Genomic DNA, 17,015 nt, shown 5'->3' on the forward strand with positions numbered 1-17,015 from the left:
TCATCCCAAGCTTCAGCATCTATAGCGCCTACGTCTGATTCCCATTGGCCCTTGATTTTGTTAGAGTTATCCATTCTAAGATCAGACAGAATGTTATAAATCTTTTTAGTGATACATTTTAGTTGGGTAGTTTTTACCATGAGTGATTCTATAGGAGAAAGACCGAACCCTCCATTCAAATCCTTCAATTTAGAAGTAATATAGTGCTTTACCTGAAAGTACTTCAAAAAATCCTTATTGGTCAGACCAAACTTGCTTTTCAGTTGATTAAAAGTAAGAAGAGAGTTCTCATGAACAAGATCACCCACTGTATTAATCCCTTTTTGAGACCAGTCCTCAAAACCAGCCCGAAGACCAGGTAAGAAGTCAGGGTTTTCATGAATAGGAGTAAGAAGGGAGAAACAATTATAATATCCTTCCAGGCGCCTGACTTTGCGCCAAATAACGAGCATATTCTTTAGCACCATATTATCTTGTGTTAGAACTGTGGCTTTACCTGAGGAAATATATAGCAGGTTCCACAACGGAATGCCCTTTAAAGAAGCGGACTCAGCGCTGAGGTAAATAGAATCCGGATCGTCCATAAACCATTCTGTAAGAAATTTAAACTGTGCAGCCAAGAGGTATTGTGGGAAGGAGGGAGCGGCAAGACCACCTTTCTGAACAGGCAAACACAGAAAACTGTATCTCAGCCTAGGTCTTTTCTTACGCCATATAAAAGAAATAATTGAACCATTTAATTTTGACAAAACCTTTTTGGACAGAGCAAGCGGTAACATCTGGAATAAATACAAGAGGCGAGGGAGGATATTCATCTTGACCAGATGAATACGACCTAAGAGAGACAGAGGGAGGCTGCACCACCTACCCAAATCGCGATTGATGGTCTGAATTAAAGGGGTGTAGTTCAGACTATACATTTCTTTTAGATTCGGTGAAATCTTTACCCCTAAATAAGTGAAACCAGAGGGAGACCAACGAAAAGGCTGAGAAATGTTTGGATCAACCTCATTTAGAACAGAGAGGGGCATAGCCTCACTTTTAGAAAAATTGATCTTGTAGCCTGAGAAGGAGCTGTATTGGGAAATTAACGCAACTAATCTAGGAATTGAGTGAGCAGGAGAATTTAGAAAAATTAAGACGTCATCTGCATAAAGTGAAATCTTATGTTGAGAATTGTTCAAACAGAGTCCTTCAATAGCAGCATCCTTCCTAATGGCTGTGGCAAGGGGTTCCATAGCCAGGGCGAATAACAAAGGGCTCAGCGGACAGCCCTGCCGACTGCCACGTTCAATACTGAAATTGTCCGACCTATAACCATTGGTAATCACTGCCGAAAGAGGGGAAGTATAAAGGATCTGAATCCATTTAACGAAGTTGTCACCTAAACCAAATTCTTGAAGTGTGAAAAGAAGAAACGGCCATTCCAGACGACAAGATTACTTTTGATTGGATCACTTCCCCTAACTCCTCCCACCTTCCTAACAAGTTAATTAATTCTGATTGGACCTCGTCTCTCCAGAATATTTTCATCCATTTTTATTCATTTACCAAAGTGTTAATTAGGGATGGGTATCGTTTAGGTTTTATCCGATACCGGTGCCAAACCGGTACTTTTGAAATGGTGCCGGTGCTTAAACGGTGCTCAAACCGGTGCCTAAAGAATGAAGAACACACACTTTGTCCAAAAACCTCTCATGTTTAGCTGTTTTCCACTTTTTTTTGGTCATTTTAGCCTTTTTGCCAGGGTGAAGGGAGTATCTGCCATCAAACAGGAAGACAGCCGCATGCAACTACAACGGTGTTTGCTAATTCACCTTACGTTCATTAATTTAATAACATGGTTAGCCTACTCAGCGGAAATTACACACGAACAACATTAAGCTACTGACCCAGAGAAGAACGGCTGCTGCTGCCATCATCATCGGTCATCATTTCTGCTACACTGGCAGGGCTAGGGGCCAGGACTCTCCTCGTTGGGTTTTTGGGGGATGTCGCTAACTCCGGGTCCGATAACAGGCAACCCACCCGCAGTAAATGTGCTCGATGTGAGGTCTCGCAGCAAGCTATCAAATACGGTGCATTTCTCAGCTTTTAAAAAACGCTATGCGTCGCCAGGTGTTTCATCGGATTCGAGGTGTTACCTCCTTTGCACAGTATCACCTTAAAGCACTTGTTGCAGGCTGCTGAGTTTGCATCTTTTGCTGTGAAGTACAGCCAGACTTTTGACCGCTTCGCCTTGGGCATTTTTAATCTGTAGCACTGCTCTAAAAGAACGTACGTACCTGGGCCCGCCTACTACGCTAAGGTAAAATGATTGGTAAAATGATTGGCTGGAATCCAAAGTGTATGACATCTCAGGGAAAAAAAAGCACCGAAATAAAGCACCGAAATGTGCGCTGCTTTTTGGTCTGGTTACTACCGTTTATGTCAGAACCGGTGCCATCATGGCACCGGATACCGGTACCCATCCCTAGTGTCAATACATTTCATCACAGTTTTTGTCCTCGTGCATTAGTTTTTCTTTACTTGTTTTTGTCAGAAAAAAAACAGGTTGTTCACAACAACTAGGAATATGAAAACAACACTGGTAAACATTTGTTCCATTTAATTCAGAATTTTAACTGTAAATTAATTTTTTATGTTCCTTACAAAGCAAATAGGAAACAGTACAATCACCTCATGTCTAAAGTCCACTTAGTAGCTTACAGTAACACACTGATCTCCAGAGGTGGGACCAAGTCATTGTTTTGCAAGTCTCAAGTAAGTCTCAAGTCTTTATCCTCAAGTCTCAAGTCAAGTCTCAAGTAATGTCAGGCAAGTCAGAGTCGAGTCTCAAGTCACTGGTGTAAAAGTCCGAGTAAAGTCACAAGTCTGAAATTTTGAATTTCAAGTCCTTTCGAGTCTTTAAAAAAAAAACAAAAAAAAACGAAAAAATAATGTTGCAGTTATATGCTAAATGTAAATATTAGACCATGTAATTTTTTAATCTGTGTTTTTCTCAACACATGACAAAATAGTGAACTTAGAAAATATACACAAATTGTGAAATTGCACCTCTTTAAAATGCAGCTCAATTAAACCTAGCTCCAAGAATAATTTTCACCGACAGTTCTGAGATAAGCTGCATGTTATTCTTGGATGCGGTTGTAGGACCGGCTTTAAAATCGCATGACAAAAATATCATACATATTAAAAAAAACTGCATCACCAACGTAGCCTGGACAACATTTGCTAGTTAGATGAAGTCAGCTATCTCATTGTAGCATATTTATATGCATATTTATAATTATACGGTTCTTGGAGTGAGTGCATACACTCATGAAGTTTAGTAACTTCAGGTCACTGCAACAAGCCCAGGTACAGTTTACCAGTCTCACAAATCGTCTTCATAAATACACATTCGTTAACAGTTTATTAATAGGACCTTTGAGCTCAACGATAATTAATTAGTAGTGGAAATAATTTCTGGTACGCGTTACAGAAATGTAGCAGTGACAATAATACTGTATGCTGTAATCGTACTGGGCAATTAGTGATACAAAAAACCTGTTTTATCCTGTGAATAAAAGTATATGTTTTTGTCAATGTACCATAATAACAGAAGCGAAACACAATATTGTGTCAGGACAATTCACTATTTATGCACAATAAATAAAGGAGCATAGCGCGACAATTTCTGTTCAGCGCCAGACTTGCTTGTAACCTATATCACCAATTATGTTATGAAAATGACGTATTAACTACTAAAAAACACTGACCTTCGTGTAAATGCTTGGAGCAGACTAACCTGTGAGCTGGAGTGTTCTGGGACGTTATATTTGATCTTTGAATGGCTGCAATCCAGTCGCGTCTTTGTTACTTCGGAAACATGGCTTGAACAATTTCTCTTCAACGACGTAATCCGATAACAACCGATCTCTTTACCCGTCGGCTTCCCGTGGCTGTCATGCGACCGGCTATTGCAGTTAATAATACAACAGCTTCTTGACATTTTTGTGTTTCTTTTTATCGCTGTGTGACTGATTTCAATTGAAAGCCTGCGTGCGCTAGTACCTCTTGCCACGAGTTCCCAGAATCCTTTGCGGTTTTACCCCTGAATGACGTCACATTTTCAATCTCTATATAATATGCATGTTAAATTTTATATTTGGGGTAAAATATCAAGTCTTTTCAAGTAAACCGGTTCAAGTCCAATTCAAGTCCCAAGTCATTGGTGTAAAAGTCCAAGTCAAGTCACAAGTCTTAGAACATTTTTTCAAGTCAAGTCTAAAGTCATAAAATTAATGACTCGAGTCTGACTCGAGTCCAAGTCATGTGACTCGAGTCCACACCTCTGCTGATCTCTGCTGAGCTCCTTTGTTACAAAGTGATACCAAGTCTACTGAGATTTAACCCTGAGTCTTTGTAGAAGTTTAATGTTCAATGTAAAAAGCTCCAACTTTTTTTCTACAACTTCTATTGTCTTATATTTAATGTTCAATAGTTATCGTCTGAGTGCTGCCCTGAGTTTGGAGGAGCGTCCTCGAGGATTCTCCTTAACGTCGTCTTTTTCTGGAGTGATCACTTTTCTTCGCAGAGGAAGCCAATAGACACTTCTGTCACTTTTTTCATGCGATAGGTTTTCCTTCTTGGTACCTTGCTTCCTCTGGCTGAAGTGATCCAGATTAGACAAGTCATCTCCCCGGAGGAAACGTTTGACCAGTCTATCTTCTAGTGAATGAAAGGTGATAACACAGAGACGTCCGCTGGGTTTTAGCAACGTCTGGGCAGCACGCAGGCCAGCGTGAAGTTCATTCAGCTCATCATTCACAAAGATACGCAAGGCCTGGAAAGTCTTAGTGGCCACGTGTGCAGGTCTGTTGAGCCGGTCTTTACGTGCATAGAGAACTGCAGGAGGAAACGATCCTGGAAACAAGAATTGGTCAGAGTTAATCTTACAATTTTAATGGTCCAATAATGATTTATTATAGCATTATTGCATTTTAATTCCAAATAAAAACAGAACAAATTAAACTAATAGTCTTACTAATTTGGTGATAACTTAAAGGCAGAGTTACACTTCTATCCAGTAGAGGTGAGAATCACTATACATCCCACGATACGATATTATCACAATACTTAACGCACGATACGATATTATTGCAATTTTTTTTAAAATATTTTGCGATATTCAGATTCTGTACATAAAGGTAAACTTTATCAATATTCATTTTATCTAATATCAAAGTCTCACACTCAGTCTTTCTCTCATTTTAGTCAGTTTTATTGTTGACAAACTGAACAGCTTGTATTACAGTCTAGTCCAACTTAACTGAATGCAACCATCTGGTACAATTATAGCTATTCTGAACTATGCAATTTATGAAAACTATGCAGCCCATTTAGCAACTGAAGAACTTGAAAGTAAATTAAAACAAAATATAATTTTACATTAAATAAAAAAGTTTTAAACTTAATTAACATAAAACATGTCTTAAAGTAAAATAAGTAAACTGTCATGTTTATTACTGCCAAAAAAAAGTTAAACACATTTGGACAGTGAAGGAATGTCAGGATTCTTGCTCAGAAAAAGGATCAACATGCTCTGAGCACAAAAACCTTTTTTGTAACAAAATATCGATTTCTGCTGTCCCTGTATCGATACATTATTAGCAAACAAAATATCACGATACTACACAGAATCGATTTTTTCCCCCACCCCTACTATCCAGTCACAAAATTCACACATTTTTATGCAGTTGAGTCAACTCTTTTAGGAAATATTCCTGAAAGGTTATAACAATAAATGTTAAAAAAAAAATTTTTTTTATAATGACCAGTGGCAACCTTCAGAGCCATGCAGAAGTGGAAAACAATGCAGTTCCTCTAGGCCCCAATTGAGGCTACTTAGAGACTTACATGTCAAAATGCCTAATTTTACTGCATAAAGAAAAATCATATTGGTACAGATATAAAGAAAAATCTATATTTTAAAACAAAGGCACCTGCGGTTGCCTTTGACGGTGCAAAACATTTCGTAGACATTGGGGTGTGTGTGGGGGAGAAAACTTACATACAGTACAGCACTTTAGAGTTACACTGCTAGCGATCGAAGATTTATGTAAATTTGACAAGCTGAATGCACTCTGTAGCGTACAGGAGACACTGCACGAGACTGATTGACAATGGTCTTAAGCCAATCAGGAGAAAGGACAGAATGCGCTGTAAGAAAAATAAAAAGCATGCAAAATTGCACCAAAAAAATCTGTGAAACAGCGAGGCGGTGAAACGTGAACGAGGGACCACTGTATAGCGAGGGACCACTGTATTTTATTAGTACACCACTAAGCACCAAAAAAACATGTCTCTATGTGGCACCCATATAGTATATGAATGCAGCTGCTGACCAAGCTAGCTAACATTAGCTGATAATTTGGCAGTACAGGTCAACCGTCTGGACTGACCAGACTGGAGGACATGGTTTTGAAAATTTGTGAATGGTGTTAAACAGACGAGCAAAAAAATGCACATGGCAGCCAGTGCAACCCCACAGCCTCCTGGTTTGAAAATTATAGGCGCTTTATATTAGTTCTGGTGGATTATGCAACGTAATACATAATCCACCAGAACTGACCATTTATCAGTACATATCCATACAGCGCTGTACACAACGGTAGACTAGTGCGTAATAATCAAGCGAATAACGCAGAAAACAGAGATTTGAGATGGGAAACTGTTCCTTAGTACACTGAGAGAGAGAAAAACGTGTGCAGGAAGTGTGATTGTATTGTGGTGGAAGCAAAACAGTAAAGTAAGCAAGAATTCATGACGATGTTTTTCAAACGTGGAGCATAGTCTTTATGTTCTTTTGCTGCTGTTTCAGTGAATTATGTTCGGAGAGTGACAAAAGCTGCAAGTTTAGAATCTGTGAGATGTCGGCTTTCAGCACCGACGGGTGAACGACACTCGCTTTGTGTTTGCATCTTTGTGTGGAATCCGTTTACCTGCTCTCATTTGCTGTTTTAGCTGTTTGGTGGTTGCTGAAATAGTTTTGTGAACTCTAACCTGAGATTCTGGCATTTCTGCCTAAATACATTTATATTTAAAAATAGATTCAGGATTTAATGAGTCGATATTGCGCTATTCAAGCTAAAATCAGTTTGATTTGATATTTTAAACCCACCCTTATTAGTGACCAGTGGTTCTCAGTGGTCTTTAGGCCTGTGTGACTGGGAAGTTGAACAGACAAGAGAAATACTGACAAGTAAAGCAGATCAAGCATAGCATCTTAAAAACAGAGTGGGTTCATGCCATACTACTTATCTGCTAACACATTACCAATCTACACACTGATCGTTGTGACTTCAACAGCCCTAAGGTGTTATCCTTATGAGAATAACACTGGAAATGTTAAAATAACTCCCGGTATCCTCTCTCTTCAGGAAAATAAAAGAAACCCGTTGAATGAAAACATTTCCTAGAATAAAATAAATCAAGCTGCCGTAACATTTCTGCACTCCTGAATAATTTGCACCTGACATTCAGAGGAAGAAATCTTTTTCTTACAAAACTTCTTGTACCCCTTTAATTTATTTGAGCCTGTGGTCAAAATGCATGTGCCATACAGAGCATTGTAAACGGCAGACACTCACCAAATATTTAAAGTTTCCAGAGCAACTGCACTTACCAAACTGTGCACGAGTAACATATACAGGGTGCAGAATGCACAGAGCTAATGTGCAAATCAGTCATGTCAAATCAATCAAATCATGTGGGTATTAAAGCAAAAACTAAAAACTGATTATTTGCTGCATATTAAAGTTTCAAAATCTTTCTTTTTGCATTAAAACAAGTGAAGAGCTTTTAGTGCCTCTAACCAACCAAAACACAGAAGAGACAAGAACAATTAGACACTTACATAGACCAAAAAAGAAACCGCAATAAATAGAGAAGTGAGTGATGTGGCATTTCTCTCCTCCTGCACTGAACAGCCCAAGGTGTGACTCACACTGCAATCAATACAATGCCTGCACAGCAAGGACCAGCCCAGGGCTAGCCTCACCAAGCCATGTGCACCCTCTCTAATTCATCTTTCAAAAGGTCCTGAAGACAGATCCATTGAGAACAGAAGAGATTATGATGTGTACATGAAGGAGAATCAGGTAGTTAAGAGTGAACCAAAGCAATGTTAATGTTTTGGCAGATTTTAAATCAAACAATCAAAATGTGATTTAACTACAAATTATCGATTTTGATTTAAGAGGTTTATTAAAAGCATTGCATTAGGTTAAGAAATTATCATAGCCATTCTTATACACACTTTTATACACAGTGTTTTTTACAGTAAGCTGTTTATACAGTTTTGCAGCATTTGACTGAATCTGACCAGAGAGTGTAGCCCTCTACACACAGTTCATCCTGCCTCCTCTATCAGCAGTCACATTATCACTCGGTTTCATCGGCAGCCACACATGCCCGTGCTATAACATTGACTCCACCACGTTTGACAGATGATGTGATATGTTTCAGATCATGAGCTGCTCCTGTGGGAAACAAAGAGCGGGAGCGATTACGCCCTGTAGCCATGTCGCAGCTCCAATACGACGCAGCCACGCCCCGTTCATTCCCGGGCTTTAAATGTCACTTAATGTTTCTTCTATCAGCTTGTGCTGCTTAATGGCCAATTTATGCTCACCACATTGGTCGCTTTGTGCACTGACGTGATGTCATCACACAACCATATTTATACCTGTCATTACAGGAGCTTTGTCCATTTGCAATATTTTCTGTGAATCCCTGTGCTCTTACATATGTGTGTCATATCAATTCAATTCCATTCAACACAAATTAAATTTTAGATATACAGCACCAAATCACGATAACAGTTTTAGAAAGCATTTTTAAACCTCTGTCGTAAATACAACAACCAATCAACTCTCAATCTAAAATCTAAAAAACAAAAAGCTTGTTGGAAAAATAAGGTTTGTATATCAATTTATTAGTTAAAATAAATACATTTCTAATTCAAAATTTATAAAGCTGAAAAGATCTTATGGTTCTGTTTGAAAAAGGAGGCACCTTTGTTTTTGATTCTTTGATTCTTTTTGATTCTTTGTTTACCTATTGCTATAAAATTTCAGTAAATTAATGACTGAAAACAAATGAAAGTTAAAAACATTCTGCAGAACTTATTTGTTGTGTCCATGTAAAAAAACAAAAAAAACTTTAAATATATTTGTGTATTGCTGAGTAATGTCCCACATTATCCCTAAAAAAGAAAAGCATAAGCCCCTCGTCATTTATTCTGAAAATGATGCCGAGTATCACTGCCACAACTGGTCAGAGAGCTCCCCCTGGAACTTTCTTAAAAAAACCAGACCTCTTAGATTGTTCCCAATAAACACTGGTGGTAGCTCGCTTTGCTCTTCAAAAAGCATCAAACAGCTGCTCTTACTCACACCTGTTCTCCCAGGGTGACACTGACGCACATACTGCTCTGTGCAATAACTGTTGCAACGACATCTCTCCCATTCAGCATCTCAAATGTGGAGTCATAAGGCTTAAGAGGAAAAAAAAGGAAAAAAAACAATCATCGAAGACAAATAATCTAACCCCGGTTGTATGCAACTCGTGTGTCGTTTGTGAGTGCATGTGGGTGTTTGCATTTGTGTCAGGTGTATGTCTGTATTTGTGAGCAAAGAAAAGACTGGGAAAAAAGAGGGGGAAAGAAAACAAAAAAGGTAGGCAGTGTGGAAGGAGAGAGATGGGCTCCTGCATGTGAGTTAGGCATACATTTTATTCCAGCCATCTACAACTCAGTTTCTGCCTCATCTTTATCTCTCCAAGGATGGTGGAATAAAAACACCCAAAACAGAGGCAGAAGAGAGGATGATGACTGAGATCACAGTTCACATAATTTTCTGAGACACACACATCCCACTGGGAGACAGCCTTAATAACTCCACTCCTTTTTTATTTTCCCTTATAGCCTCCTGAATGCTGCAGGGAATTAATCAGGGTGGTGTCTATTTACCTGCAACCACACTGGCCAACTGCTGTGTCCGGGTGATGGGGCTGACACGGCGTGCCTCCACAATGGCTGAAGCTATTTTCCTGGCGTGTCTTTCTTCCCCATATGCAGTGAGGATGGATGCAAGAGCCTGTTGATCTAAGGTATTCACAACGTCAGCGGCGCAGGGCATGTCGGGGTACCTACGCACAAAAAGAAGCCCAATTAAGTCGCTTGACGTCATGTCCTTGCTGACAGTGGTGAATCCTGACAACTCTGAGCTACAGCTGAAAACCTTTATGACAGTCATGAATAGAATGATTGTGAGGGAAGGAAAAGAGAAAAGCAGCTTTTGCATCAGCTTGTAAAGGAGTTTCTTTGTGGATTATGCTGACATTTTAAAGTGATGCAGAAATGTTTCTGAAAATATTCGGGAAGGAATATGGATATTTCTATAAAATAATATATAAAAACTGACACATTTTAGATCGATAAATGTTAAACATACTTTGTCTGCAATTAGGTTTCAAATCACAATGTAGTACATTTTACTACTTGGGAAATACATACTTTATTGGATAAGACCAAAAGGGAGAAATTGATCTTTTGGTTTGGAAAATACAGTTGTGGTCAAACATTTACATACACTTGTAAAGAATATAATATAATGGCTCTACCGAGCGTCCCGTTATTTCTAAAACTCTGATTTTTCTCAGATAGAGTGATTGGAACAGATACTTCTTTGTCAGAAAAAACATTCATGAAGTTTTGGTTGTTCAATGACTTTATTATGGGTTAACAGAAAAAAGTGATGACATTTGCTGGGTCAAAAATATACATACAGCAACATGAATTAGCAATTTTGGTGACTTAGAAAGTTGTCAGCGAACTGAGCTTCATAGCATAGCCTCTTAACTTCTTGTGAGTGATTATGAGTGACTACAGCTGGTGACTTCTCTTAGACCAGTTAAATAGGGCTCATTGGATACAAACGCCCACAAACGCTACAATGGGAAAGTCAAAGGAGCTCAGCATGGATCTGAAAAAGCGAATTATTGACTTGAACAAGTCAGGAAAGTCACTTGGGGCCATTTCAAAGCAGCTGCATGTCCCAAGAGCAACAGTGCAAACAATTGTTTGTAAGTATAAAGTGCATGGCACTGTTTCGTCACTGCCAAGATCAGGAAGAAAATGCAAGCTATCACCTGCTGCTGAGAGAAAATTGGTCAGGGGGGTGAAGAGTCAACCAAGAATCACCAAAAAGCAGATCTGCCAAGAATTAGAAGCTGCTGGAACACAGGTGTCATTGTCCACAGTCAAACGTGTTTTGCATCTCCATGGACTGAGATACTGCCGTGTAAGAAGGAAGCCCTTGCTCCAAAAGCGGCACCTTAAGGCTCGACTGAAATTTGCTGCTGATCACATGAACAAAGATAAGACCTTCTGGAGGAAAGTTCTGTGGTCAGACAAAACAAAAATCTAGCTTTTTGGCCACAATGCCCAGCAATATGTTTGGAGGAGAAAAGGTGAGGCCTTTAACTCCAAGAACACCATGCCTACAATCAAGCATGGTGGTGGGAGTATTATGCTGTGGGGCTGTTTTGCTGCCAATGGAACTGGTGCTTTACAGAGAGTAAATGGGATAATGAAGAAGGAGGATTACCTTCACATTCTTCAACATAACCTAAAATCATCAGCACACAGGTTGGGTCTTGGGTGCAGTTGGGTGTTCCAACAGGACAATGACATCAAACGTGGTAAAGGAATGGCTAAATCAGGCTAGAATAAGGGTTTTAGAATGTCTTCTGAAAGGTTTAGGTCCCAGGCACATGGACGTAAACAGGTCGTATGGACGTAACAGGTCCTGGAGACAACAATTCACTGAGGAAAAATGGAAACATAAAATAACAGAGCTTTTCACCACTGTAGCCAACACATTTTAACACGTTTTTGTGTGCCTCTGTTCAGTTTCACTACAACTCAGAACGTAGCTACAGTAGTTTGTAAACAAAGTTTCCCATGGATACTAGAGCCAACCATGGTAATCAGTGCATAACCACAGCAATTGCACCATACATCTCATTGGGACAAATTTACCTTGTGACTGCCATCAACCACTCACCAATCAGTCAGGGAACTCAAATGTAGCTAGCCCAGTCGCTAAGTGTGACCGAGGTATTAGTACACTGATGCTGACATCTGTGGAAGAATTGAATGTACTGTGGGTTTTTTTATGTTAGCCCAATCACAATCTCAGTGAATGAGTTCCTTGCTGAGATTGTGTAACATGGGTATGTTAACGTCTACTAATTACAGTAAATTATCTAAAGGGTATAACTACAAAATTACCAAATTAAATCGCAATGCTAGCTCCCTTCTTACATATACCATCAGTTTACTTTTTGCCCTGTTACTGTGTACAAGTCCCGAGCACATCTAAGATAAACAATATAAAAAGAATAGAACTTTTGTAATGCAAAGTGCTTTCATGCCTGGCACAGCCAGTTTCATTGATCAGATTGGAGGGTTAGTTTTGCTTCACAAACACTCTGCAAATGTTCAATGTAGGAACAGGACAAAAGTTTTTTTGGTGAACGCTTTCTTTAACATAACCACTAGAGGTCGACTGAAAATGGGTTTGTTTTCATTGTTTAAAAAAAACAAACAAACATTTTTTCACGCCTTCAGGTCATCACTTATAGGAGAAACAAATAACATTAATTGGACCCATGCTGTTGGTAACCCATTTTAGGTACGCCTTTTTGTACTATCTGCACTTTCACATTATTACACTGATTAATACCGCACAAGCGCTTCTGATTATCCAGCATATCACAATAAGCCAACCAATGTATGTATCAAATCTTTTACCTGTCTCCATCCATTCTCATATCCAATGGTCCATCTTTGCTCAGGGAGAAGCCTCTTTCTGCCTCATCCATCTGCATGGAGGAACAGCCAGCATCCAACAGGACAGCATCAATGCTGCCTGGCTTAACGTTCATGTTTGACAGCAGGTCTTCAAGCTCACTGAACCGGCCAAGCATTGGTTTCACACGACCACTGAGAAAGAATTAGGGAACGAAATAGTGTATTTAGAGACAAAGACAACTGAAGACATGATGGCTATTAAAAGACTGGAGAATATGTTTCGGTTACATATAAAACATATGTAGTCGAAATCTAGAAAAAAATATTTTATAATGTAATACAAAGAGATTATATTTGTAACCAAAGAAAAAAATCCATAGTAAATTGAAGAAGACCTACCTTCACAAATGCTTATAATGTGGAGACAAATGAGTATTTCTAATACTATTGTGAAATGTGTTCCATATTTTACAAAAAGAAGTTGTATTACATCATTTTATATTCTAAAATGTGTCTATTAACTAGGGCTGCCACGATTAGTCGACTAGTCACGATTACATCGACTATCAAAATCGTCGACGACTGATTTAATAGTCGACGCGTCGTTTGAAGCTTTGTAAGCTCACAAAAGACGCAGGAATAAATAGTAGGATTTAAGAGTGCAATAACGGACTGAAACAGAAGATGGCAGCACTGCATGTACAAGGATGCCAGCTGCCGTTAAACCCCGAAGAAGAAGAAGCTGTGTCCCAGAATTCATAGCGCAGCCCAGCTCAGTTTACAACAATGGCGGCAGCTAGTTAGTTTTAATATTACTCTTATTATTCTTTCTGGGTCACAAAATAAACATTTAACATGTGTTCAGGCGAGAATGTAGCTGTGTAAACCTCAAATATCTGCTCAGTTTATCAAGACACCACATATTTTCAAAAATTTTCAGAGACGTCTGTTACCCACTAGCTCGATAGCTAGCCGGGGGCAAGGCTCACTAGAGCCCGTGAGAACACCGGACTCCCGGCAGATCATTTTCAAACCAACTGCAGTCTTTCGCTATTCAGGTTAAATATATATGTCACTTAGATAACTTCAAAATGTTATTGTTTGGCTTTTTTAGTATTTTATTTGTTCCTGAGTAAATCGGTTTGGCTGAGATTAAAGTTATAGTTTTTACACAGCTGAATAAACATCAAGAAGACAACTGATTATCAGAAGTGTGAGATGCTCGAGAATATACTCCGGTGTCCTGTTATATTTTAGATAGCAAGGAGTTTATTAAACTTCACCGAAACAATCTGCAAATTTCATTAAAATTTAATAAACTATCATCTTGTCTTTATTTTTAGTTAGCACATACCTTAAACACTTAAAACTGTAAGCTAATGATAGTTATATAAGAGCAGACACATGCTGGTGCAATAAGCTGTACGTTTTACGTCCAATGGATGCATGATCTGATTAGTCGACTAATCGCAAAAATATAGTACAAGTATACTACAAGTATACAGCAACTGTAACCCAAACCCTAAATTTAAACTATCAGCATTTAAAATTTTTGTTTTAATTCAACTGTTTTCCTAAATCTCAGCAAGCAGCGAACAACTAAATTCTTCATTCTGACTCCCATCAAAAACCATTGAAATCTTTTCCCCAAAAGTTCATTACTGCCTTCCAAAACTTAGGATTAAATTAGGTTTAGCACTAGGGTTGTAAATGTTATTTTTCCTTTCTTTTCTGATTTTGTTCGTTTTTGGGAGGTTTTGTCACACCGGTCAGAGGCTAGAGGTTGTACTTACCCTTAGTCTGGGCTACGACCAAAGTAACTGGCACAAACAAACACTGCTCTCTTTTTCTCACTTTATCAGACCTTAATGGCACAACTTCATCTGGTAAGAATGATTAACAAACGAATCTTGCAAATCTTTGGGGCATAAACATGAATACATAAAATCTTAAAACAACCCGCACACACAACATCTGGAGAGTGGTTGTTTTAAGCTGCCGAGTTCAAGAGGAGTATGACATACCAGCGAGTGACTGGCAACACATAAAAGCTTGAGTAGTTTTTTCGTGAACCTTTTAAAAAATGAATCAGTTATTTTTACCCCCTTGGAGGCCGACCGTCTTAGCTAGCCTACTGAGATCCTTCCCCTTGTCTGACAGAGGAGACTCTGTGTACCGACTTCCTCATGCACGAGTGGTAAGATGCTTAAGCCATCTTCATGCATTTTTCATGTGACCTTTTAACATTGTGTGAACAAAGATGATGGCAGAAAAGAGCAACAGGAGTTAGCATCTATACATTAGGGGCAAAAGGTCGTATGCAGCCTTCGTCAGCTCCCAGATATATGAAAATACATTTCTAGTGAAGTCATTACTCATCAAAAAAGCAACCAAAATGTCAGATTGTCCTTTCCAAATGACAAAAAAACAATTTTGTAGGTTGCAGAGTAACAGCAAAAAGCTAAGCAGCTCAAAATCTGAATTCATATGTTTCATACCACAAAAATGGAACGGCTGCTCCACTTCTCTAAATCTCAACCAATAGTTTAGAATCAACATACTGCAATTGTTGCAACTGCATCTCTCCTTCTTGATTTAATTCCTTTAATGGTTTACATTTCCTCAGTTTTATTTATTTATTACACTTGCCGCAGTTACATAAGCTACCAATGTCCATTTATTAATGTTTGGTTCAGACTACATACTGGAGGGCATCACTTGTAAAACAAATGAAATTATCTGGAAAACTTTGTAGTTACTGAACTTGGTCTGTTTGCCTTTCTCTATTCCTTAAAAGGTATTGAGTATGAGCATCTACTGGAAAAAAAACAAACATTTTGACAACTCAGAAGAGAGAATGTTGGAATTATTGGCCCTTAGCAATCACACTGCAATAATATTTCAGTGTTTCGATGGTTGGGATAGCGTCAATAAGCTACGCTGCCCAGATTCTTTTTTTTTTTTGACAAGCCTTAATGTTAGCTAGTGAAGCAAGCCTCTGCTCTTAAATGCATGCAAAGCACTTTCAAATGCCTTGTTAAATCTGATGTCTCACCCATCTTTGAAAAAAATCAGCAACCTGTGCACAAAGACTGAGTCACTGCTCTCAACACACGAACCTCCATCTGGAGAAGGATGGTTAATTTCAGTCTATGCCTGCCATGTGTAAGCTATACATCACAATAAGTGCTCACAGCTAATCAAAAACAACACGCTATTAATTTTTCCCGTCCCTCCATTTGTAAAGGACACATTTTCAACACGCATTGGTGCACTTAGGTATACATTTTAATCCACATAATAAAAATGCATGCTGATCAAAGCCTTGCAAGAGTGTTTTTTTGTCATTAGCTTCCCAACTGATGCTGCTGCTCTTTGGTTCCCTATAATTTTTATTCCATCCATCCATCCATTCGCTTCCGCTTATCCTTTTCAGGGTCGCGGGGGGCGCTGGAGCCTATCCCAGCTGTCATAGGGCGAAAGGCGGGGTACACCCTGGACAGGTCGCCAGTCTGTCGCAGGGCTAACACATAGGGACAGACAACCATTCACACTCACATTCACTCGCACATTCACACCTAGTGGCAATTTGGATTATCCAATTAACCTATCCCCACAAGCTGCATGTCTTTGGACGGTGGGAGGAAGCCGGAGTACCCGGAGAGAACCCACGCAAACACGGGGAGAACATGCAAACTCCACACAGAAAGACCCCGGCCTGATGGTGGAATTGAACTCAGGACCTTCTTGCTGTGAGGCAACAGTGCTAACCACCGTGCCACCGTGCTGCCCACCGTGCTATAATTTTTATTCATTTTAGTTAATTTGCTTGATGTTTCCGAGACAGTACTCTTACAACACCCATTCATTACCGTTTATAAAAACCAGTTTATTTTTAATGACGATGATTATTATCAAATTGTTAAACAATCAAATCGTTGGACTATTTTCTATACAGGATAATCCGAGAGTGTTGTAAAAGTATGTATCAATAACATTATTCAAAATCTACATTGATGCAGTCGTGGTATTAATGACAATAACAGAAAGTCTATATAAACAAAATGTAATTTGTTTTTGTCGCCAGCTCTGGGTGTGAGATTGTGAGGAGTGTCAATAATAAATCGGATACTGCCGTAATCTGTGTAGTAAC

General features: G+C 39.0%; 1 protein-coding gene across 5 annotated transcripts in view; it reads right to left on the reverse strand.

The window, feature by feature from the left end:
• Positions 1 to 3,418: 3,418 nt before the first annotated feature.
• The window catches only part of mettl15 (methyltransferase 15, mitochondrial 12S rRNA N4-cytidine), a 62,940-nt gene continuing 49,343 nt past the window's right edge, over positions 3,419 to 17,015 (reverse strand). For all 5 annotated transcript variants that reach the window (XM_082528643.1, XM_082528645.1, XM_082528642.1 and 2 more), the window contains 3 exons: positions 12,863 to 13,054; positions 10,016 to 10,194; positions 3,419 to 4,908 (listed from right to left, as the gene is read on the reverse strand). In XM_082528643.1, coding sequence (XP_082384769.1) covers positions 4,487 to 4,908; positions 10,016 to 10,194; positions 12,863 to 13,054 — 793 coding nt within the window. In that variant the 3' untranslated portion in view covers positions 3,419 to 4,486. The remainder of the gene's footprint in view (positions 4,909 to 10,015; positions 10,195 to 12,862; positions 13,055 to 17,015) is intronic.

This window comes from Aulonocara stuartgranti (genome assembly GCF_965226115.1).
Source record: "Aulonocara stuartgranti genome assembly, chromosome: 1".
In the NCBI taxonomy this organism is placed as follows: Eukaryota; Metazoa; Chordata; class Actinopteri; order Cichliformes; family Cichlidae; genus Aulonocara; species Aulonocara stuartgranti.